Source organism: Parasteatoda tepidariorum, chromosome 9 (assembly GCF_982258835.1).
Source record: "Parasteatoda tepidariorum strain Cologne lab strain chromosome 9, Ptep-v5.0, whole genome shotgun sequence".
Classification (NCBI taxonomy): Eukaryota; Metazoa; Arthropoda; class Arachnida; order Araneae; family Theridiidae; genus Parasteatoda; species Parasteatoda tepidariorum.
Window position 1 is genome coordinate 76,583,702 of NC_141763.1, and position 27,037 is coordinate 76,610,738.

General features: G+C 28.6%; 1 protein-coding gene across 1 annotated transcript; it reads left to right on the forward strand.

The window, feature by feature from the left end:
- Positions 1–26,568, forward strand: Set (NAP domain-containing protein SET). The gene is made up of 7 exons (XM_016068498.4): positions 1–361; positions 2,575–2,764; positions 4,740–4,918; positions 6,255–6,349; positions 14,987–15,066; positions 17,708–17,782; positions 25,574–26,568. Exons 1-7 carry the CDS (start codon positions 104–106, stop codon positions 25,609–25,611), a joined length of 915 nt encoding a protein of 304 aa, XP_015923984.1. The 5' UTR covers positions 1–103; the 3' UTR covers positions 25,612–26,568.
- Positions 26,569–27,037: the final 469 nt, after the last annotated feature.

Sequence of the window (27,037 nt, forward strand, 5' to 3'; positions counted from 1 at the left end):
ACAGTCGGCGAAATTAATCTTCCAGATTCGGTCGTGATAGTTTGTGTCGTGTACTTCAATTAAATTAATATAATCATTGTTTTCGTGTTTAAATTTTGTTGCAATGTCTGCGAGTGGAGCAACTCCAAAAAAGATGAAGAAAGTGGATGTTGGAGACAATGATGAAAGTAGAGATTATGATGCAGAAACACAGAAAGCATTAGAAGAAATCGACGCTTGTCAGAATGATATCGACGCTTTGAATGAAAAAGCCAGTGAAGAAATCCTGAAAGTTGAACAGAAATATAACAAATTAAGGAAGCCTTTCTTTGAAAAGCGAAATGAGCTGATCAGAAAAATCCCAAACTTTTGGGTGACCGCTGTATCCTTTTCTACCATTTTGTTTTAATGTAAGTACTATATGTTCTATGATAAAACATGGTTGTCGTTAATTTTAGGCCTAACATACATTTCGGCTGTAGGGCCACATGCTTTGTCCGGTGTACAATGACCGGCGTGTCAGTTAATGACAATTAATAATATAATGTGATAAATGTATTAGATATGTTTACTATTGGCGAAAACTAGTCTACGCTAGTGTTTTATTTGTTATTATAAGGCATGTGGGATTGTTTAGGTTAGACCGGCTCCTGCTGAGTTTGAGCGGGAGTTCGATATTCATTATTTTGTCTTTTAATATACAATTTGTTTTGATTGCTTACTAAAATGCAGTGTTAATTCATATTAATAAAGGAATGTTTTCGTGAGATTGACAATATATGGCAATTTCTCCGATTTTGATTAATGTTCTTGAGGTGGCGTCCATTTTGGGTATTGTCTTACCACACGTGCAGCATTATAATGTTGTGTTCATATCTGACGCATTTCATTTTCGTTCGGTAACATCAGTGAAGTTTTATTTATTTTTCGGTTAATAGTTAATAATTTTATCAAAGTTGCTAATTATAAATGTTTTTAATGTCTGCATTTTGAGAACATAATCTGAGTGTTTCTATTTGATTGAATATATCTACAAATATAAAGCTATTTATTGTTTATTGGTACTAATTTTTTAAATTGTTTATTATATTGTTAATTGAGTTATGTAATAATAGTTCAGAGACAAAGAATGACAATTGTAAATAGTGTCCTAAATCTCATATTTTATCATTTTAAATTGAATGTAAAAGCTTTACTATTATATTTCCCGCTGGTTAGAGCAATGCTCTAGGGGAGATTTCTGTATCTTCATCTGTAGCAGAATAATAGCCATATCTTGGCATCTTGTGGGCAAAGACCCACAGGATTCAAACAAAAGCATCAAAGAAAGAGACCATCTTGAAAAGGATAATTTGTAGCCATCTCTGGGCAAACATCTAAATTTAAAAAAAAAGAAGGAAGTTTTAAATCTATTTCGCATCTTGGTGATAGTAATTGATGCAACAGATCATGATGCAGATATATCCCCTGGGTTTGAAATAATTTTTTTACCTTTTTTCCAAATTTCTATAACTGGATACCATAATTTATTGCATTAATTGGTCATTTGGTTATTGCTACTCTTTTTAACCCTCATATGAATGATTGGTTTTCGCTTTATTTACATATGTATCAAATCACCAGATAGCTAACTTACCTTATGCAATATAGAGTATTTAATTATGATTGTTTTTAATATAAGGAAGTTGAATCAACTGAGCACCTGATTGTCGTAGTGAATTAAATTTGTTGATCAGTTATTCTAATCTAGTGTCTACGAAAGAGCATTTAAAAATTTTTGCCTGTGTCATAATCTAAGTAGTTTCTCATTATTAAAACTAATCTTAATATCAGGGACTGTTAAATAGAAATTAAGGGTTTGTTATTAATCCCTTAGCAAACATTAACCATAAATTGTAGGGGAGAATGATTTACTATTAAAATTTAAGCTTAATAGTTACTTATAAGGTGTATTTGCATAGTTCAATATAGTGCAATGCAATGCCTTAAGTTAGCGTAGTTTTAATTGTATGATCTATTCTGTGAATGTTTTTGCATCATTTCCTATGTTTTGACTTGATTGTTGTGAGATCTCATATCATGACAACTCTGGTAACAGTATCTAGCAGATTTAAATATTGTAAAAGTCTTAAGAAAAAATTGTAAATTTACTGTAGTTAGTTATATTAGCAATTTTACTTGAATACAATAAGCATGTGACTGTTTTTTTTAATGGGTTTTCGTATTAGACTAATTACGTTTTAGAGTAATTCTTCATTAGACTGACGGTTCTGCATGTAAAAAGTCTTATTTTAACCTGCAGTCTTCACATAGCACAACCAGTTTTTCTATCTTATTAGATGGGGATTTGGTGTATCGGGGAGAAGAATTCTCCCAATCTTGCCCTTTTGCTAAACCGCCAGTGGGTTAAAGTATATAAATGATAGTATTTTAAATGAAACATGGAGGAGTTAATGATTGTTTAACCGTATATAAACAATTTCTAATGATTCAACTGGGAGAAATATCTGGCTTACTGGAAAAATTACAATATTTAGCTGGGAAATAGTATTTTACATTTTGTGTTCTGTTCTTTTCTTTAATATACCTGTGAAGTTTGTAAATCATCCACAAATCTCAGCCATTTTGGATGAGGAAGAAGAAGAGTGTCTTCATTTCTTAACCAAGCTTGAAGTTGAAGAATTTGAAGATATCAAATCAGGATATAGAATTAAATTCTATTTCGATGAGAATCCCTATTTTGAAAATGATGTCATTGTCAAAGAATTCCACCTCGGTTCATCAGGTATGTCCATACTATTTAATTTAATTCTATTCTAATTGTCCATTAAAAAAAATTGTTTGTAGTATAAAGAACATGTCTTTTGACACTAAAAACGCACCAATACGATCAGTTTTAATAATGATTTTATCAGTCATGTAAAAAAAATAATTTCCGACTGATTTTGAAGATATAAAATTTTACTGTAAGGATAGTTAGTTGTTAGCTATGATAGATAGGAAGCTTTTATAATTAAGCAGACTTAAAATTACCTGTGATAAATCATGTTCTTGAATTATTTAGTTATTAAACCCTTTCTTTTTACACTTACTGTCGAAACTTAAACTTAAGTATAGAAAATATTAAACCACTATAAATAAAAATATGTAAAATTGAAATTTTTCCAATCACTTTTGTGACTTTTTTTTAAATAACCAATTTTAGAATATTGAAAATAAAAATGCAAAAAGTATCTTAGTAGTTAAAGTATTAGATAAAATTTCTATTTACTCTTAATTTAATTCCTCCTTCATTGAAACATAATTCACAGGGTTGGGTTTTTGCCGTCAAAAACTGGTTTTTGACATGGCAGTGGTAAAAACCGTCAAAAACTTACTGTTTTCTTTAATTTATGGCATATAGCGGACAATATATTATTTTCACTTGATTTGCAAGGAATTCAAAATTTTGCACTTCTTGATTGTTAGAAATAAGCAAACATACAAAAAAACTTGGAACTACAGTACAGAACCCGTTATCCGGAATTCAGAATACCGGAAAACCAAAAAACCGGAACGAAATTCGATAAATTTGATTATTTGATAAATTTGATGAATCGATAAATTTCCCCCCATTTTTTAAAAAGAAATTTTATTTCCTCATAAGATTTTAGGATTTTTCTTCCTTTTTTGAAAGATGTTTACCTTACCATAATTTTGGAAATAATCATTAGTGTATTACTTCATCGTTTTTTCTTCTTTTTAAGATTATTTCCAATTTTTTTTTTTTAAAGTTGGATTTATCAATAAAAAAATGGCTTTTTGTAGCGATTCAGAAAACCGGAAACATCAGTTATCCGGAATAACGATGATCCCGATCGTTCTGGATTATCGGTTCCCTACTGTATTAATAAATTCAAGAACCAAAAAGAAGAATTTAAAATTTGGCATTTCTTAAATATTAGAAATAAGCTAAACAAAACTTTCAAAACTTGTAACTACTAACAAACTCTAAGTCAGGAATGACTTGACATTCTTCAGTAAGGTAATATGCCAAACAAAATGATGCTTGGAAATGTTGAAAATTTTGCAGAGTATCCTAATATTTTACTTCAAATACTATGATTTGATATAATCATGTTGGAAAAGGGCAAAAATCTGTTCTTAAATATCTTTCAACTCTTTTTTTCTAATTTTATTGCCCAAAAATGAATTAATTTTAAATCATAAGCAGTTAAACTCAAATTAAAATACAGTTTTATCAAAACTATGGGTTTTTGACGTTCTGACAGAGGGGTTTTTGACATGACGGTAAAAACCATGGTATAAACTGGTAAAAACTTGCATGTGTCAAAAACTTGCCAACCATGATAACTCATTTAAGCACTTATATTTTTTATAAATAGTTCACCAATCAGTGGACTAATAATATATTAATATAATTCATATTAGTTTACTAGTATTGAAAATATTCATGTATAAGTTGGAGTGAAGGAAATTCTCAGAATAAATATTTACTATGAACCAAGTTTCTTTATGGATCAATATTTCTCTGTAACAGAACACAATGGAATCTTCTGTTCATATAAAACAGACTTTATTTCTAACAAATGATTCTAAATTCCCATAAATGCACATGGTGCTTCAATTAATAATCAATAGATACAGTTACAGTAATGTTCAATAGCAATGAACTTAAATAAGCAAATATAAATTAAATAAAAAAAAAAGATGAGTTCTTTAATTCTTAACAACAATAAACAATTCTCAATCTTATATAGGTGATCCTGCATCTCAGTCTACGATCATAAAATGGAAGGATGGAATGGACCTAACAAAAAAACATAAAGACAGACAAGCACAGTTAAAAAATAGCCGAAAAAGGGCGCATGAACAGCCAAGGACATTTTTCACATGGTATGCTGATCATGGTGACGCTTCTGCAGATGATATAGCTGAGGTAATGCGGCGGTTTTATTATTTTTTGGGTAAAAAATAACTTTAATGCTTTTAGAATTGTCATTAACATTGTTTATGTATTTTATAATGAGTTAATTTTTGCTAATAACTATGTAAAACTGGAAGTGTTTCTTTTTTTTTTTTGTGCTCTGCAATACAATAGGAAATCAGAATTAACCTTACTTAAATTATGAATTAAAGAAATTATTAACCTTTATGGTAATTTAAAACACATGTCTAACTAAAAATAATGACATATTAATGTTTTTTTTTAGTAGATGTCTCTTTAATTAAATGTCTCTTTAACTAAATATCAATTTGTGTTTCATGCTCATGACGGCCTACTGATTTGATATTTCAGTTTTTTGAGACTGAAAAAGGAATTGTATATTTTATTTAGCTGCATATATTATGTGATACATATATATTTTTGTATTTATAACAGACACTGCTTATATGCATTGATGTTGTATTTTTTAATGGCATTTCATAAGATTTTATTAAGAGTTGAATTGCTTAGTTAAGAGTAGAATAAAAATTAAATTTTAATTTTAAAAAAAGAAATAAAAATTAGTATTTAAATTTATTTTATTACTTTATTTCATACAAATGTGATATATTAGTTTATAATTAATGTAAACAATGTAATTTATTTATAAACCATGACCTGATAAATAAATTTGTCATAGTTTCAATAACATTACAAAGCTAAAATTTCTAGTACAGAACAGGTTATAGAATTTTAGTTTTTAAAAAAAATTATTTTATGATTAATTACTAGAACTTTTAAGGGTTTCTTAGTTTCTTTTGATTTTTAATGGTTATAACCAGTTTCTGTCAACAAAAAGCCAGTCTTAGCTCGAGGTTAACATTCCAACAATTTTATACAAGTAAGAATTCCCGTTATACATATTTGTATATACTTCCTTTGTGTATTGTAATTACGTTTTATGATAGCTTTATTTTCAAAGTTCTTGTCATTAAAAAAAACCTTACCTTTAAAAAAAACCTAAGATGTAAGTGAAATTAGATTATTTATGGCATCCTTATAAATATGTTAAGGTCTCAATCATTAAATTTTGCCTTGAAACTCACTCATGAATGTCAACGTGTCATTTTTTTTTGCAATTCTCATGTATGTTTAAAATTACAATGGAAATTTTTAAGCTTTGCTATTTATAATATTAGCTAACTATTTGAGGTATTTTAGTGATTTTTTAAAAATATTTTTGAATGTTTCATATTGTGTGTAGGCTGACTCTTTAACAATGCTTGTTTAAGTTTCTTACTTAACTAGATCTGTGTATTGTATGTAGTATAATGATTGTGTTTTACAGGTAATTAAAGATGACATGTGGCCAAACCCTCTGCAATACTTTTTAGTTCCAGATATTGAAGTAGAGAATGGATTAGAGGGTGAAGATGAGGAAAGGTAGTTGTTCTGTTACTATCTTTTAATTAAAGCTTTTCTGAATAAAATTCTCAAGATATTATTTTTAGAAATCCAAAAAAAAGCTCCATGTTACAATTTTATATTATCACTAAACTCCTGTTGCGGGCATAGTTTGAGATACCCAGGGCTGATTGTGCTCCGGAAAAAATCCGGATTTTTCACTAGCAGTGATCCGGAAGTTTCCGGAGATCGAAGGTCCAGACGTTTCAAAAAATCATTGATCGCAGAAGTTTCCGAAAATCAAATTTTCAAAGGTGGAACTTAAAAACACGAGTTATTTGTTTGTAAGGAAGAGCCAGATACTTTATAAGCTTATATTCATGATTAATATTCATTTTTTTATCAGTAGATAGTTATAATCATTAACTCAAGAAAGAAAGACATATTTGTAAATTTTAATTACTTCTCCAGGTCATCACAGGTATATGTAAATGGTATAGGTATGTGTAAAATTTTAAATATATTTTAAGTAAACCAAGAAATATTGAGAAAAAGGGAAAAAAAACTTGCTTAAATTTTTTTCTAATTTTTCAATTTAAACTTTTTTTTTTTTTTTTTAACTCAAGAAATTTTCCGGAATTTTGACTCGGGCTCACAATCACCCCTGGATACCAAATTTGTGAGTGATTATGTGTTACCTTGTATTTCAGAGAATAAGCTAAGAATTTTAAGACCAGTTTCAAAGCTTAGATTAAGGTTTTAACTTATAATTGGATCCACTAATTTAGAAAGTTCTCCTTTTGTCGAGCATTGGAAATAAGAAAACAATTTCAAAGGAAAACCAGAATTAAAATTACAATTTGAAAGAAAGGGTTGCCAATCCACAAAGAGCACCCAGAAAAGCAAGGAATTTAAAAATCACCTAAAATAACAAGGGAGATTGCAAACAATTTTGGGTTTTACTTTACAAACTCGGAAAATACTAGGAATTTTATTTTCCCCTTGTGACCACTCAAAGTGCCTTAGGATATTTAAGGATATTTCTGTTATACCAAACTGTTAAATTTACTGAAGCATTTGTTTTAACTATGTTAAGCTGTTCCTTATTTCTTTAAGTTTTTCCAGCAATTAAAACTATTACAGGGTGTGTAGTGTTTTTAAAAAGTGCTTATTTTCGTTTTTTAAAAGCCCTTAAAGTGCTTTTTTCATTGGGTGTCAAAAACAATGCCAATTTTTTTTTTTTTTTTTTTGACATGACGGTTAAAACAGGATAAAACCCTTATTTGTCAAAAGCTTCCCAACCCTTACTAATTATGTTTACTAGTTATGTTTTCTAATTACTTACTGATAGAAAATCTATTTCGAGTTTCGGGATATGCGTATATCTCTACCATTTGATGCCCTGGTCAGTAAGAAAACAATTAATATGAGCTTCTATATTTATTAATAAACTTAACAATGAAACAAATAATAATTAGACTGAAACAAAACAAAAAAATATAAGAAATAGGAGCTTTCAAGAAATGCTCCTTCAGGCATGAGTGCATCGAGAACAACTGAAATAAAATATAATTTGATTGGCGACGAATTGACGCCGCCAAAAAGAATTAATTCGTAACACACAGCCCCCCCATGAACCATGGGGGTTCATCAAAATTGTTAAAAATACAATATACCATAAAAAAAAAGAGAAGTTCGATTAAAGAATTTTCAATTACAATATTTCAAATTGCAAATATTCAAAAAGTTTTATAACATCAACATTCAATTTTTAGAGCTAAATTCAAAAATACAACCAAACAAATCTTATTTTATGCTCTAATTAAAAACATAAACTGTTATAAAAAAATTTAAAAAATTTTGGTAAAATAAATTTTCATACAATAATTCTGGAGAACAATATTAAACATTCAAGATAATTAAACACTTATAAAACACTTTTTTCATATACAAATACGAGAATAAGAATATATATAAGAATAATAAAGTAATCAAAAATCTAAATTTCACTGCATATTCAGTTCAGAAATAATAACCAGTAAAATTCAATGAAAGTTATCTAGAAAAATATTGTTTAACGAACAACATTTAATACAGTAAATCAAGAAATTATTAGTTAAAGCATTAGCATTAACTAAATATTATAAAATTAAAATGCAATTCTAGATATTTATTTACATTTTTTTTTTAAACATCAATAACATTATGATATGCCAATTAATTATTTCAAATAATAATATTAATAAATTTGAACTTCAGTTTACAATTTCTAAATTGTACAATAATTGTACAGGGCGTTTAAGAACTGAAGATTCAGTTTTTACCTTGCAAGCCCTCACCTTGCCATCTCTCCCAGGAAATAATTCAATTATTCTACCTAATTTCCAAAAATTTCTAGGCAAATGATCTTCTTTAATCAAAACAATATCGTTAATCTTAAATGGAGGGATATTACCCTTAACTAAATTTGAATTAATCAATCTTAAATTTAGAAGATATTCATTCTTCCAACGAGACCAAAAATTTCTCATTAATTTTTCTCTATAATTGTAAGCTCTAATTAGGTTTTTCCTAGAAGAGAGGTTTGTATCAAGGTGAAGTCTTACCGGGGGTAAAGATGTTATTCTTTTACCTAAAAGAAAGTGAGCCGGAGTTAAAGCATTTGGCTCTTCTGCATCACTTCCAACATAAGTTATTGGGCGAGAATTTATCATCGCCTCAATTTCGAAAAGAACAGTTATCAATTGTTCAATAGTTAGGGATGATTTACCTAGGGTTTTCCGAAGAGCAACTTTTACAGATCTAACCATGCGTTCGTAAAAACCGCCCCACCAGGCAGCTCTCTCAACGATGTATTTCCATTTAATACAATTATAGGCACAAAATTCTTTAATCTTTGTATCATTCAAAATTGACCACATCAATTTTATTTCCAATTCAGCACGTTTAAAGGTACGCGCATTATCAGAAAACACTATCGATGGTAAACCACGTCGAGCAATGAAACGGCGAAAGGCTAGGAGAAAAGTATCTGTTGATAAATTTCCCACTAGCTCAAGATGAACACTCCTTGTCACTGCACATGTAATCAATAGGATGTATTGCTTACTTTCACTGTTTTTAACAAAGAGAGGACCAGCAAAGTCCACTCCAATGACGGAAAACGGAGAAGATTGCTCCACTCGTTCAGCTGGCAGCGGTGCTACAACTTGGTCTCCGGGAGAAGAATTGAATCTTCTACAAATAACACATTTCCTGAGTAGCGATTTTACTGTTTGTCTGGCCTTTAAAATCCAGTATTTTTCTCTCGCTTGCACTAATGTGTGAGAGACACTGGAATGGAAGACTCTTTCATGGGAATCCCAAATTAACAGCTCTGTTAATTTGGATTTAGCTGGAAGTATCACAGGATGTTTTTCATTCATTGATAAATCAGACTTGCCTAAGCGTCCAGTGACACGTAAGACACCTTCTTGATCAAGAAATGGATTTAAGCAAAGCAGTTTTGAGTCTTTGGAAAGAGGTTTCTTTGCAATCAAGTTATTTTTATCTTCGTGGAACGCTTCATTTTGAACAAATTTTATCCAAAATAGTTCCGCTCTGTTAAGTTCATCGGAAGTAAGTGGACCCTTCGGTTGAAGTTTTGTTTTTAGCAGGTGGACGAAACGGAGTACCCAAGCAGTTACTCTTAATAGTTTTCTTAAACTGCTATATCTATCAGGATCTATTAACTTGGCAGAAACAATTGTTGGCGAAACCAAAACTTTCGGTCTGGATTCGGATTCCAACTCTACAATGTCAGCTTCAATTTCAGACTCTTGATTACATGACCATGTGTCTTCTGAGTTACTTAACCATGCGGGGCCATGAAACCATTTTCTTGAAGAAATCAGGTCCTTGCAAGAAATTCCCCTGGTTAAGAGATCTGCTGGGTTATCCTTGCCTGTGCAATGTCTCCAAACATTAGGATCTGTGATTGCTTGGATTTCTGTGACCCTATTAGACACAAATTGCTTCCATTTGGACGCTGAGCCTTTAATCCAGTGCAGCACAATCGTCGAGTCACACCACAAAGATATTTTATCAAGATTTTTAAATAGTTCCTTGAGATGTTTCACCATTCTTGCGGCTATGATAGCTCCCATTAACTCCAATCTGGGTAGAGTTAATTTCTTAAGGGGTGCTACTCTGGACTTAGAAATTACAAAACTAGTACTAAAAGTACTTCTAGATGTTTTGTACCTGAAGTATGCTACAGCTCCAAAAGACTTCAGAGAAGCATCGGAAAACACGTGCAGTTGCACGTCTTTGTCTACTAAATTTAAATCGGGAAAATAATATCGAGGAATATTCAAGTTCTGAAGTTCATTAATCTCATCGCACCATATTATCCATTTGTCCTTTAATTCACCACTAAACTCATCGTCCCAATCGATTCCAAGTTGCCATAATTCTTGTAAAATGCATTTAACACGAATCAAAATGGGGGAAATAAATCCAGATGGATCAAATATTTTAGCAGCAATATGAAGAACATTCCGTTTAGTGCATTTATTTGCATTGAAATTTGACAATAAAGACCTTAAATCAAGTTCGAGAATATCACTTTCATTATTCCATTTAAGTCCTAAAACTTTTAAATGAGAATCAGGGTCTTCATTAATTCCTATTTCGGAATTAGAGTTTTTCCACAAATTTTTAAGTTCTTTCGAGTTAGTGTCAAATTTTCTCATAGTCATATTTGCATCCTTTAAAATAGACACAGCATCTGTTGATAACTGAAAGGCTTCTTCTACAGAAGAACTTCCATAAAACAGGTCATCAACATAGAGGAAATTATTCAGCATTTCATATGCAAGAGGATGCGCATTTTTATAAGCTTTAATATGAGTTTTGATAGTTGCTGCCAAAACAAAAGGTGAACAGGTGACTCCAAAACAGTGTCTATTAAAATGAAACATTGTAGGGGGTTGAGTTTTATCGCAATTCTTGTAATAGATAAAACATAAATAATTTCTATCAAATTCCGAAACTTGTATTTGTAAAAAAGCTCGAGCAATATCTCCGCAAAATCCGATTTTATGTTCCCTAAATTTTAAAATTATATCTACAAGATTAGCATATAAATTATCGCCGGATATAAGACATTCGTTAAGACTTAAATTATTTCCGCGTTTACTACTGGCATCATAAACTATTCTTGTTTTTGTACTGGAAGCATTTTCTTTAAAAACATCCCTATGCGGCATTGTATAGCCCACAAAACAATTAGATTTACAAGTTTCGATAATCCCTTCTTTTAATTGTTCTTTCATTACTTCATTATATCTTTCAAATAAAGATTCGTCAGCGTTAAATCTCCTTTCTAGTAAACAAAATCTTTTTTCAGCGATCTCAAAATTATCGCATAAATTTTCACGAGCTGTCTCAGATTTCCATAAAAGCGGCGCCTCATATCTTCCATTTTCAAACCGCAACTTGTTTTCAAAATTAATTAGATGATCCGAGTTCATTTTATTTCCTAACTCTTTAGTAGTGAGAAATGATTCAATATTCCATAAACATGACAAATCATTTACAGTTGTATCTGCTAAAGTGCAACAAATGTTAAAACAAGAAGCCGCACCCTTAAACGGACCATCTGGCACCTGTCCTACTAAAGAATCTCCAAACAACGTCGGCTGAAGGAATAATTTATTGCCTATTTTCAATAACTCACCCTTTACAGTAGAATATAAGAAATCAGCACCCAACAATATTTGAATGGGTTTCTTATCATCCCATGAATCAGCGATTTTAAATCCTTGAGAAAGTAAAGTTTCTATTAATTGGGGATCAAATTCTGAATATAATTGAGCAGCGCATATTTCCTCGGTAATTAATGCTTCAATATTTATACTTGAGTAGGGGGGAAACCTACTGCGTAATGTGATATTAACACATTCATATTCCTTTTCGGAAGGATTTCGATTTGAAAAAGTGTAAACAAAAAGTTTTTCTTTTCTTAAACTTTTCGCGTTTAATGCTTTAGCCAAATCTTTTCGAATAAAAGATTTTTGAGAAGCAGAATCAAAAAGTATTCGAGCTATTAGTTTTTTAGATCCATTTTCGACATGAACTTTAGCAGTTTGCAATAAAGTAGTATTATTTAATGATTGATTAGGTTTGAAAACAGAAGACATAACCGCTTGATTCTCTTGAATTTGAATAGTTTCGGTTTTATCTGGGGGAGAAGTTTGTAATAAATTGTTACTTTTTAACTTTGGGCAAAACAATAAATTATGTTGAAAACTTTGACATATTTCACATGGTTTGATTTTAACTTTACACTGATTTAGCAAATGGTTTTTATAAAAACATTTGTAACAACGTCCTTCTTTTTTTAATTTAAAACGTTTCTGTTCATCAGTAAATGTTTTGCATTTTAACCCTGTATGCGAGTATGAATTACAAAAAATGCAAGAATTTTTAACAATTGTATTTAAAGCGGCTGATGTAGGAATATTTCTATTTTTAGGATATCTAGTTTCGTTTTTTAATCTAGCTGGTTCGTGAGTTTTCATAGAAATCACAGAAACTGCATTAGCTGCTTCTCGAGATTCAATTTCAAATTTTATGAATTTCATTAATTCACTAATATCGCCCGATTTATTATGATCTCTTTTACGATGATATTCTACTATTAAGTTATGGGGCAATTGTTTTAATAAAATCGGAATTAATAAATGACCAAAATTATCTGATGCTACACCCATAGATTGTAAATTTCTTATACTGATTTCACTTTCATCATACAAATGTCTAAGCCCCTGAATATTTGAAGAAGATTTAACTGGTTCGATTTCCAAGAGTTTGTTTACAAAACAATTAATTAAATGTTCCGATTTTCCATATCTATCTTTTAGCAAGGTCAAACACGATTTATAATTTTCTTCTGTTAAAGCGAAACCTGCTACTGTTTTATAAGCATCCCCAGAAAGAAAAGATTTTAAATAAATAAATTTATTAACATTACTTAATGATTCATTCGAATCTATAGCACTACTGAAACTATTAAAAAATTCTAAAAATGTAGTTGAATCACCATTAAAAGTTGGAATGTTAAGTTTAGGCAAATTAATAGAAATAGGAATATTTTTACTATCATTAACATTCGAAACATTAACATTTGGAACATTAACATTATTAGTGCCAACTGATTCTTTTATTTTAAACTTTGTTAACAACAGTTTAATTTTCATTTTGGAGTCACCTATGTTTTCATCATATTCCATAGAATTTTTAATTTCTGTTTCAAAAACATCATTATCCGTGATTAGTTCCTCAATTGATTCATTAAGGTTTTTTAGCTCAGTTCGTTTTTCTTCGAGATCTAGTAAATATTCTGATAATTGTTTCTGATGAATTTCATCTTCAAAATTGAGATTCTGTTCAAATGTGTCAATTTTCGTAATTAACTTAGTACAATTAGTTCTAGCAATCTTTCGTTTTGCTTTAAGTTTATCAATAGTTTCCATTTTCGAGATAGTAAATATATAAAAGTACAGTACCTGTAAGTTCAAGTTTTCTAAAATTTCAAGAAAATAATTAATCCAGAATGAAGCACAAATTAAAATCCAAAATTTCCGGGTTTCTAGGTCCAAAAAATGATAGAAAATCTATTTCGAGTTTCGGGATATGCGTATATCTCTACCATTTGATGCCCTGGTCAGTAAGAAAACAATTAATATGAGCTTCTATATTTATTAATAAACTTAACAATGAAACAAATAATAATTAGACTGAAACAAAACAAAAAAATATAAGAAATAGGAGCTTTCAAGAAATGCTCCTTCAGGCATGAGTGCATCGAGAACAACTGAAATAAAATATAATTTGATTGGCGACGAATTGACGCCGCCAAAAAGAATTAATTCGTAACACTTACTTTATGCTTACTAATTATGTTAAGTGCTGGAAAATATTTTTTTATTGCTTAAAAGGTGCTTATTTTTTGTTGAATAATTTGGCTACGCACCCTGTAATAGTTATCCTAATGTAGCTCAAACAAGAGTGCAGTGATAGCATATTTCCTCTTAATATATTTTGTCCAAACCTTCCAATGAGGTGACCAGATTCGAATCCGGTCACCTCATTGGAAGGTTAACGATCTATGCTCTGAGCCACCACAGCTCAGATAGTTTTTGTTTATGAATTATCGAATGCAACAGTCAAATTTTTTTTAAATTTATTTTTTTGCTTTAAATTCCAATATGTTTTATCACTATAATAATTTTAGTTGAGTGTATGAACTATACATATGTGTGTTAAATCTGTTGTAAAAATTATTGAATTTATTTAAAAAAATAAATATTTATTAATATTAAGCTGTGCACTGAGTAGTAAATTATTAGTGCTCGTGTCTTGAAAGATTTGTCATTTGGATTTCATTACTTTGAAATATATTTATGCCTGTTGTGTGCTTATTTTATGTTTTGAAAATAGTTTCCTTTGTCAAAGACTGCTACTTTTATTTAAATATAAATTAAGTAATCTATTGCTGATCATTAATTAAGTAATCTTTTTCTAACAGTGATATGTTTTAAAAAGCTTAGACATTTGTTAAGATTGTTTAATTTAGGTTGATTGCTTATGAAATAGATTTATAAAGAAGCTTAATTTTTAAAATTCTTTCAGTGAGGATGATGAAGTTGATGACTCAGTCGTAGTAGTTGAGGAAGAAGGTGATGGAGAAGATGAGGAGGATGAAGGAGAAGGTAAATTATATCCATGCTGAGTTTAGTTCTTGCATCAAATTTTATGCTTAACTATTATGGCTTACTGAATCTGTTTTTAAGAAATAAAGACCAAATAAGAATTTTTGTTAAGCTTAAATAACATTAAAAAACCCATGGAAGTAGATAACTAAAATTAAAAGTCTTGTGCGTGCACGCTACTTAGCTTATTTATTTTGTGATTATTTATAGAATAAAAAAAGATGACTGCAACTTTTCTGTTTTTGTAGCCTATTTAGTTTTACTACTGCCCAAGGCTTCATAATTTTGTAGTCCTGATTTAAAAAGTAATTGCCTTGTAAAGTTAAATTGAATTTTTGTTCCAGTTTCCTATAAGTTAATGTTAGCTAAAATCTCACTCTTCGATAGTTTAATGATCTTCAATTGCAGTTAATAAAGCTAGTTGAGATTAGAGTTTCGATTTTTTTTCCAATATAGAAAGGGTCTACTAGTTATGGATATGGTTACCAATTCTCAGATTTATTTTTGTCTAATCTGAAGACCTCAGACGGCTAAGATAGTCCTTCGTGTGATTTCCTTAATGAGAGTATGAGATTGGAGAACTTGCTCATGATTTCCATATAGTCCTTTGAACTTTCCTTCAGATTGCTAATTTTGTAGTTCCAAAGTTAAGTTTATTATTAATTCCTGCTTATAATCAATCTTTCATTTTTACTATTTGGAGAAAAGTCTTAGGAGACAAAAATATTTAAGTGCTGGTCCTATGTAAGTACATGCATTGCCCTTTGACAAAGCATGTATGCTAAAGTAATATATAATTTTAATAATGATTAAACTATTTTTTTTCCATTTTTTTTTCTTAGTTGAATAACAGGTAGTTTCTTGCGATTCTATAAAGTTTCATGGTTTAAAGTGAAGAGATTTTCCTGAACAGAATTTTACATTCATCTGATAAGACTAATTCAGATTTATCAGGAAACCCACCGGACCGGGTATTGGTCAAGTTAAAAGATGACTGTATTTAGATTCTTCAGGAATGTTACCGGCGAAAGAATATTTAGCTAAATAACATGAATCTCACAGTTCCCTCTGGTCAGGGAAAACCTGGAGTTGTTAGGTTGGGAATACTCTAAAAAGTAGGAAATATTCCGCAAATTTGTTTAGAAAAACACCTGGAAAACTCTTACATCAGACCTGGAAAATAACCAGTCTCAGACTTGTCAGTAGCAATAATTAGTTATTGTGGTTAAAGTTAATTCAATCTTTATCTATTACAATTATTTGTTGCAAAAATTTCACATTTTGGTGAAACTTCCATGCTTCTATCCTTATTTATTCAGTGATATTTCTTAGCTCACAAAATCTAATATTTGACATTACAAATACAAAATCAAAATTGTCTGGTGAAAAATTGCATGGTATTCTGTTCTTGGTCTTAGACAAATTTTGAAGATGGACTGGGTAAACAAACTAGCTTCAGAAAAGTTTTTAAAGCAATAGGTTGGTTTATTATTTTGTAATTTTTAGGGTGTCCTATCCATATCTTTCCTATTGTTTTCAGTTAGTTTACAATTGTCCTATGCCAAGTAGTTTTGTTAGCCTCATTTTCTATTTTTTTGTGGGTTCCAATCAGAAACTTGATTTACTTCAAAAAATTTTTTAGATTTATGTTTAACATGACAGATTAATTTACTTTTAAGTTTTCTAATATCCAGATCAATCTTTTTTTCTTTTCGCTTATGTTATCCCAAGGTCACAAATTATAAGGCTTTTTGAATTTCTTAGATTAGCAGATCTGCCACAGGTTTCATTATTTAAACCTTTTTGGAAATTAGTCATTTTATGGAAAAATGGAATTTCAGGCATATGGAGTAACTATCTTATTCATTTATTAAATTGTCTCTCTCGTGTGATTTTTTAAAAATTATAATTTCAATCAACAATATAGTAATCATCTATAATTTTTTAATGATAAATTGAGAAATTATTTACCAGATTTCTTTTGAACAAAAATGTTAAGTGGTGTATTCACTGTTATCACTTTCAGATTATTGTTACCTTGCTTTCAAATTATTTGTTCTTAATGACTCAAATTGCAGATTTTAAATATATATTTCCATAAGGGGATATTAACTATTTAAGGGAGTATAAGCTAATTTTTAAATGAGATTTGTAAATATTTGTATACCTTAGGATTTAGAACTTTTACTGTGCATAGATAAAATAAAATATTTTTGACTTGGAAATTCTAATTGTCTAAAGATCTTTCTTAATTTCGGAGATGTGATGTGCGCAAAGATTAAATTTGTGAGATTCTTGCCTAAGCCCAGGTTTTTCTTTTTTGTTTTAAAAAAAATTGCTAGTCGGTACAGCTGGGAACCATTGGCTTAATTTATTGGAAAATATTCTCTACTTGCAGATTGTGGTAATACTCCATATTTTGACGGTTGGGAACCATAATCTATTTTAAAGAATGTTTTTTTCTTGTCTAATTTTGTAACTTACATTATTGTCTTTAATTAGAATTTAAGTTTTAAGTCTTTGCTTTTTGTTTTGCTCGCTGTACTTTCCTGCAGTTAATTTATTTTACATGATGATTTTGTAGTATTTTTATGGAAAAAAACCTTATAAGCTTAGCTGATGAATTTTCTTTTCTGTGTAGAGGAAGAAGTGGATGAAGAAGAAGTTTATGAAGAGGGAGAAGAGGAAGGAGGAGAAGGACTTGAAGAGGGTGAAGGTATGAATCCTTGAGCATGTCTGTGCAACGCTGCTTGTTTTCATCTGGACTTGATATTTCGCGAATTATATATATATAACCGCACAAGCATCACATTCGAACGTTAGATTTTTTTTGTCCTAGTTTATGTATATTCCATAGGTACATAATAAAATATTGTTTTTAAATACATAAATCGTGCAGTAATTCATTCAAGGTACACATTAAGACAATACAATTTAAATGCAATTTAATTCACTGACATTCACATATAGAATTAAAGCTTAAGATAATTTATATTAATTGACCTTTTTGTACATTGAGGGCTATGGTTAGTTTATTATTTAATTTTATATCTAATGCAAAAGTGAATTATAGGTCTTTTTTCTTAGCCATTCCTTAGTTCTCCTTTAAATGACTGTTTAAGATTAACAATACAATATGGTGAGGGAATTGCGTGGGTGGAAGCTGTGAGCATCTGTCTTGGGACTCTTCTAGCATTTATATCTTTGATACGGTTTGTTTTTAGAAAGTGTAGCCTGTCTTATTCATTAAAGGCAGGTGCATATGTTGAAAAGAAAACTTGTAAAAATTTAATTATCAATTTTACGACTTAATTATGGCACCTCATTAGGTATAGTTTAAATATTGCATTAACAAAAAAGTGTTATTTTTTTATAGAATAGCAGTCTTAATTATTTTAATGTAGTTATTACAGGGTTGCCACAGGTGACTAAAATGCAACTATTTTTGGCATGAGGTTACTATGGCAACTTTTTTTGTGTGTGCCTAAAAAGGCAACTATTTTCAGGAAAAGGAGACTATTGGGAGGGAAACTTTTCTGTACTTCTGGCAATGTTTTTTTTTTAAAAGCATGGCTTGGGTTGGAAATCTGCGCTATAGTTTCTCAACACACTGAACTTTTTTCTTAAAAAAATTTTGAATTGCAAATTTGAGTCTTCACTTATTTCGTTCAATCTGCACAGATTCCATTGTAGGTCTATTTACTTTCTCGATCGCCTTTTCAATGGTTACGAAATTCCGCATGATTTTTAAGAAGAAAAATTATAAAGCAATATTACGATGCGAATTTCGAATTTGACTAATCACTTTTCACAATATATATGTGTGAGTGTGTGTATATATATATATTTCTGGAAAATAGTGCTGGAACCTTAACGTTAATATAAAAATTATCACATTTGTCACCAGCTTGACTCAATGGATCATGGTATAGGACAAGTCATTAACATATTTTTGATGAATTTTTGTTCTTATTTAAGCAACTATTTTCATAGTTTTCGGCCACTATTTTCATGCTTTAGGCTACTAAATGCAACTATTTTGTTCATTTTTTTTCTGTGGCCACCCTGCATTATTATGTATTATAATCCCATTTCGAGAAAGTTTCATGGTCATTTTAAATCTTGTGTCACAAGGAACACCTCATGTGACATGCGTGGATCCCATGTTAAGTTCAGCATTGTGTTATGAATTGTAAATAAGTGAAGAAGATCTTCGATTATTGGTATAATTCATAGAATTGCCAAGGATGATTGCAAGATTAAAGATTTCATTTAGGTTTATTTATATAAAAAAAAATTAATGAATTCAGAACATAAGTCATCCATTTCCCAATATTGAGGGATGTGAAAATTTATTTGTATCTCAGTGCATTATCAGTGTTGAGAGGGAAGATCCTATTTGGGAATTGAGATTTTTGGGAAATCAACATTATAATCTGGAAATTTTTGGAATAGTAACAGCTTAATACAATAACTACTTTAATTATTTGGCATTGAAGTTAGTCTAGTGAGTGGCCACCCTCAAATGATACAAGTTAAATACATCGAATGAATTATAAGATGTGTTAAACATATAACCCAGCTCGGTTGGAAATTAATGAAATAATTGTAATATTTTCATAAAGTATTTTTAATTTAATAGTTCTTTGCCTTTCGTTGTAGGAGAAAATTCTTTTTTTTATAAACACTAATATAGAGAAGAATTTGTAAATTGCCAATTGGAATCATTTTTTCTTTTATTTTTAATTAAACTTTGATTAAGCTAATTCTTTGCTTAAAATTTTAGTGAAGACCATTTTGTGTTACTAACTTTTAATTCATAGTTATTTAAAAGGCTAGGACTTTTAAATTCTTAAGTTCATTGAGCAAAGCATAATGCTTCTATTGCATCAATCTTCCTTTTTTTTTTTTTTTTTTTTTTGAAAAGCAAGAGTGGGAAAATAATAATAAAGGTGTTCCTTGTTAAAAACTTTTAGAAGACTTGTTAATTGTTATAATTTTTATTCTTAGATATAACTTCAGTCAAATGAATCTACTAAATTTTAAGGTTGGAAGTACTTTTAAGTTCTTTCCATTATGCATATTTTGTAGTTATAAATAACGTAGAGCAGGTTTTAATCTTTATTACAACCTTGAAACTTCATTAGTAGAATGCTGCGTTCATTAGAGCAATGAATTAAATGAAATAAAAAATATCAAGTAATTGGTAATTAAGAAAATTTCATTTATATGAACTAAAAATATATATCATTGCAATTTTGTTCATAAGGAAATTTTATTCATATTTCTCTTGAACATAAAGTAGAATCAATTTTTTTTTTGTCCTAATAGGACGTTTCTGTTGGTTTAAAGCCTTTGTTTAATAGCAAATTCTTAAGCTTGTTTTTATGTAGAATTGGTTAAACTAGTGTAATAATGCTACTAATTATAGTATTGTTTTACATTGAAATACTATTTTTATGTTCTATCAGTGAAGCTTAGCTTATATTTAATAATATTAAAAAACTTGATAGGAACTGAAGAACCAGGAGTGTAGGACTTCAATTCTTTCATTGAACTGTAGAAAAGAAATTCTTCCGATTTTTAAAAAGAAAAATTAATATTGAGAAAGAACAAGATAATTTCAAGAGCTGTAAATAATTAAAAACTCAAGTTTCAGCTGAAACATTTTTTGTATCATGTGATTAACAATGCTTTCCTGTTATTAAAGCATTGGGTAGAGAATAGTCCCTTTTTCTTGAACTAACAACTTTTATTTATTCAGTTGTAATATATTTTTTCCCTGAAAATATTGAGCCAATTTTATTTTAAAAATTTTGTGAGTAAAAAAATCTAAATTAAGTTTTGCCTACTTGGCATTACATATTTATATTAGAACAAATTACTTTTTAAAATTAATTTGAAGTTTCTGATAACACTTGGGGCAGATCCTTCTTATTTTAAAAATTAGTCTTAAGATTTTCACAGCTATCATACCTGAGGTGAACCTCCATGATCTTTTCTTTCTTAGAGATCAAATTTAGTTCATAATAGGTTATAATTTTCTTAATTTCAGTTAATATTTGGCATTTTTAATTGTATTAAATTATGCAAGTTACAACACTGAATATATTTTTAGAAACAACACTTGCCATGATTTTTCTATGAAAATACTACAGTTGTAAATAATGTTGGGAGTTAAATTACATAGTTCTAAGTTGAGGATTTTGGTTTGTATTTCTGATGAAGTAGTTTGTCTCCAACAGTGTTGAACCCCTTATGGTTCATATAAATTTTGATAAAGTTATCTGGTATCTGTATGATGCATAATAAACTTATAAGATGCCCATTATGTTACCTACATGATTAAAAACTTTTTTGATATAGATATAAATTATGGAATTGAAATTTTCTCAAATTTATTTAATTTAATTAAGTGACATATTAAACTAGAACTGTTGTACTCTGCAGTAGAAATTCTTGACACTATCTAACACAGATTTAAACTTTTAAAAATTTTCACGTATTCCTTGGTAAATATTGATATTATTAATTAAGAAAATATTTTTAATTTATACTTGCATAATAGGAGTTAAAGATTTAAGATTACATTTAATTTAACTTGTGAAGAAATTTCTTAAAATACATTTGTTCAAAATCAGCTAAAATATCACTCTCATACTTATGTATTTATAATAAACATCTTATTACATAAAGATTAAGGTTATTCTAGAGCTCAGAAATTATTTTCAGTGATGCATGGAATTCATTTGCATATCTTCTTAATTAACTTATCAAATTAGCTAATTTTGGATTTGGAATTAATGTACTTTTTCCATAATTCTATTAAACATAAGCTCAAAATAGTTCAAATGTGATCGTGGACAGTTATAATAATCATTTGTGTAATATTTTTGTTCACACTAATTATAAATATTTGTTAAAGTATTTTTCATGCGATAGAAAACTTAGTTTAGTTTTTTTTTTTAACTTGTGGGGCTTAACTTTTCACCAGTTTAAGTCTGGATTTGAGCAAATAATTTATAATTTTCTGAATTATTTGGAATCTACTCTAGCCTCGTTATAAACCCAAAAAAATTTAGATAATTGAACAATTATGGGAGAAAGTTTCTGTGAACATAGTAGACTAGTATAGTCTTAAGTTTAGAATGCAGAAATTTATATTGGATTGGATACAATTATAAAAACCAGTTTAAATAGTACATTTATGTGAAATACATGCTTGAAATCATGGGAGTTACATCATCCCATCCTTTGAAAGGAAGCAAAATTAAAATATGCAGTTTCATAAGTTTTCTAAATTTCATTCAGAATTTTTTTTCTTTCCTATAGCTAAGTAGTCTGACTAGTTTTCATACAGTTTACAAATTTCAACGTTTTACTTAGCTGAATTAAAAACAAAAATTAATAATGTGAAGTTTAAGATATTAATAATGTAAATTAAAAATTAATGTAAAGATTAAGTATGCCTTAAGTTTAGTTAAGTCAGCCTTTTGGCTTGTTACCTGATTAGCCATAAATATTTATAATTAAGAGTAACAAGAAATAATTTTGTTGGCATGGGACAAAATGCTAAATTGGGAAGTTTCTTCTATCTTGCTTTTATCAATATTCACTTTTTTATATACTTTTTCGCATAATGCTGCTTTTTTTTTCTTTTCATTTCCATCATTAACTTAATTCTTAAATTGCTAAGATCTGATATGTTGAACTGGGGTACCGTCTTAAATTGTACAAAAAGTTATATTGAAATATCTTTTATTTTCTATCAGATGTGTTTCAGAATTTTTTAGTACCTTAGATTAATATAAAAATAAAAACAAGTTTACCTATAATGAAGTTTTATAAGGGTGATTTGGTGCTCAAATTCTCAATTTTTAGATTGTGAAATAAAGTTTTATACTATGGAGATCATTTGTTTTAAAAGTTTAAATTTAAATCTTCAAACAATTTATTAAAATACTTTTAAAATCCAGTTAACAATTTACCAACCAATAACTATTAAAAATTCAATTAGGGGTCATTTACAAATTCATTTTTTTTAAATAAAATGTTAGCTATGTTTAAAGTCAGTGAGACTCTTAATTAAAAATATAAGAAATTGCAATTTTCAACTAAATACTGAAGCTTCAGAGAGTAAGAATTTGTTCTTATTTTAAGATCATTAAGGATATTTTAAACAACAGAAAAGTCAAATTTAAAAAAAAAAAAAAAAATACTGAATATGTTTGAATAAAAGATAGATTAATTTATTATTAAGTTAAAAATCTTGTGAACATATTTCTTAAGTTTTTATTGCAGCACTAAGTTCAGTTTTGTGTCCTAAACTGATATGGTGGCATGTCTGAATATTTATTCTTAGCTCTTTTATTTTAATGAAACCATGGTTTTTACAGCCACCAGTCCAGTGTTTTCAGTAAAACTTAAATTTGCAAAAAAAATGACAAAAAATGTAGAAATATGCTTTGTAAACATAAACAATTAAAATTTTTTTCTCAATTCTGATTGTAACCACATATTTATTTGATTTTACATTAAATAAAATTACTTTTTTGTATAATAGGAATATATATTCTCAAAAATATATGTAACATATTTGTTATTGAATGGTTTAATGATTTTCAGATTTAACTTGCTCTAATACGGTATTTTACTCGCTTTAAAATAAACTGCATTTATGTCCTTTTTAGTATGAGATATTTGTGCTAATCATATTTTCTTTCACAAAGCATAGAGTGCTTCACAAGCAGTAGTATTTAATAGTATCTAATATTCCTTAATATTAGTAGAAGTGTTATCTAATATTACTGAAGCATATTTATTTTTGTTAATTTTGCACTATGCATGTAGATTATTTTTCCTAATTTAGTCATTTTTGTTAATTAAAAGGTTTTTCTTTTCTTCGAGAAAACTTAATGTCTTGTCAAAGCATTCATACTCTCCCCTGCTACCAAAAATAAATAAATCACTAACCTCCTTGTTTGTATTTGTCAGAGGAATATTTCAGTGAAGCATATACATATTTTCGAATTTTGAGCACAATTTTAATTCTCAAAAAGTGGATTTATTTTTTATATAATAAATTAAAGTAATTAAAAAAAAAGTAAAGCATTTCCGCTGAAGGAGGGTTATGTATGTTAAAGCGACGCAATTTCACCTTTGTTGTGGTAGAATTTAATGTGACAATTAAAGGAGACAGCAAAGAATTAAATGCTTTGTTCATATTTGAATAAAACATCTTTGCAAGCATTTACATACAGAATATGGCAAAAAAAAAGTTCTAAAGTTATTGCTTCATAAAATAAAAGGTAACTAATTTATTTTTAGTTTGTTCTTCTTTTAGCCGACCAATTCAATTATAAAATATTTATATGTTAGTTAACTTATTGCTTTTTTGTTATATCCAGCAAAAGATCTGCTATTTAATAGTTACTTAAGCAAGGAAAACGACATCGCTTAATTGTTGGCTTTATGTGCCTTGGCAACCCGTTCCAAACAACACAAAAGTTTAAAACTATCCAAAGCAATTGCTTCGGCGTAAATGATAATAGATTAAAGGTTATAAGGTTTAATAGATTAAAGTTTGCGGTCCATTGTTGAAAATTTCAATTGCAAAAGGTGGCTACTTGGAAACCAAGTGAATTTATTTATCAGTTAAAGTCTACTCTTATTATTTATTCTTTAATGAAGTTCTATCAAATATTTTTTATCTGGTATTTTTTTTAACCCACCCTGTTAAAAATATATATATATATTAATATACTTGCCATTTTCTCCTGATCAGCTGGTTTAACATAAATTATCTTAATTTTTGTGCATTTTAGAAAATGCCTTAAGTTTCTTTAAAAAAAATTCGTATTCAATTAGAATTTTTACAAAATTTATTGCTTGCTTGAATATTAACTTGATAAGTATTACTAATACATAACAAAGTGAGTGATAATCAGGGGTAATGAGTTGAAAGTTTTTTTTCGTTCTAAAATTTTTAGCTTATTTTCATTTAGGTTTCCCTTTTTGAATTAATTAAAAAGTATTTTTAACAATCAATAATAAATTACTTGTTTATTACTATTCAAAATTATCAGTTAATATTATAAAAAAAATTTCAAAATCAAATTTGTTTAATGTCAGTCATGAATGGAAAATATTGCAAACCATTTATAGTTATTGATGTAATTAAGTTTTTGTATTTTGTTGACATTAAAAATACTTCAAATTTATGTAAAATATTTAGTAAATTATGCAACAGTTATCATGAAATGTATTATAAAATCTACTGGATTTTTTTCTATCTGTGTTGGCACCTATGTGTTTATATTTATTTATTTATTTTATTTTATTGTAATCTAGCTCTTTGCTCAGCCTAGTCAAGTTAGTCTAATCTAGCATTTGTTTAGTCATTTAAGCAGGTTCTCCTAAATGTGTGAAGAAATTTGAAATCTTTGAATTTTCAAGTTATCACTATTTTATTCTATGTTTTTAAATGCGTTCTCTTCCTTTTATCTAGGTGAAATAGAACCAGATGGTGGAGACGGAGAAGAATAGAAGAAAAAATGATTGTACAGTTGCCACCACACAGCACTGTTCATCACATTTTGTAGTCTTGGGGCCACACAAGTTTTTTGTTCATCTTTTTCCTCAATTAACATATTAGGCTGGGATAAAACTATTTCAAAATTATAATCTTAATATCGATTTCCACTATTTAATTGATTATTTTTCAAATTAGGAGTTTTCAATCATTAATTCCAAATTTTATCTTACGACATTTAACTATAATACATAGTTTCCTTCGTAGCTGATAAATCCCTGTTAAAATTTTGATTTAAAATTGTTTCTGGGGTTATGAAATTATTAAACCTTTTTTTTCCCCCCTTCATGCATGGAGAATTTTACAATAGTTTGACACTATTCATCATTCAAAGGCACTCAACATGTAAATATTTTAAGTGATCTACCAAAGTATCGACTATTAGTGCCCGGTTCGTTAACCACTTTTTTGGGTGTTCATAAATTCATGTCCAAATGTTAATTCCCATCAAAAATATCTTTTTTGAAACATAAATACAGAGTTTTAGCTATTGTATTATATGACCATTGAAAGCTGTTTATATTCGTGTTGTCTCATATGCAATTTTAATGAGTTTTTCTTTCTTTTTTTTTGTTCTTTGCTGGTGTTTTATTTGTTTTTATGTGTGGTCGATTCATTTATCATATGAAGGTGGCAAAATTTTTCATCAAAGATCTATGCAAAAAGAAAAAAAAAAAACGTTATTCATGTTTCTATAATCCATGCATGAAGTTTCCTGAAAACAATATTGCACTATTAATCAGATGCTTTATTATTTTGCTGGATGTGGTTTGTACATTGTAAACACATGTTCATAGGAGGTTGTCTGCATTTTCATGAGAGAGCTGGTTCGTGAAGAAAAACTGTCAATCTAAAATTGGCTGTAACATGTAAACATTTGTCAGTTCATAGTAAAATTTGTAAAACCTTTACCTCTTGTTGTTTATTCTTTCATTGATAAATGATTATAAAAATATATTTTACATAATTTAATAAGTTACATTTAACAGTTATAAGTAAAGTTATTAAATTGTAGCTGTGTTTAAATTGAAAATAAATGATTTTATTACGCACAACATTCAATTTTTGACTTAGTGTCAGTTTTCCGTAAAATATTAGTTTCTGGTGCTTGTTTTATTAATAAACTGTTGTACCGATTTTAATTCACAAATGAAAAAAGAAATGCACCAAAGCATTGTTAATAAAATTCTCATTGTGTTCTTTTTTTATTTTTTTCCATTTTTTAATTATTTATTTTTTGAATTGCTCAAAATTGTCAATAAAAATAACCTCACTACTAGATTGTTTCTACAATTATCTTTAATCTTTCTTCCTCTTTCATCTATAATCTTTATCTTCTATAATCTTCATCTTTCAAAATGTATAAAAAAAACTAATCTA

Bases quoted from the DNA above. Each gene is read 5' to 3' on its own strand.
- Set (XM_016068498.4), top strand. From the start codon at position 104: ATGTCTGCGAGTGGAGCAACTCCAAAAAAGATGAAGAAAGTGGATGTT. The intron at 2,765-4,739 runs GTATGTCCATAC...AATCTTATATAG, and splicing joins ATTCCACCTCGGTTCATCAG to GTGATCCTGCATCTCAGTCT. The intron at 15,067-17,707 runs GTAAATTATATC...TTTTCTGTGTAG, and splicing joins TGAGGAGGATGAAGGAGAAG to AGGAAGAAGTGGATGAAGAA.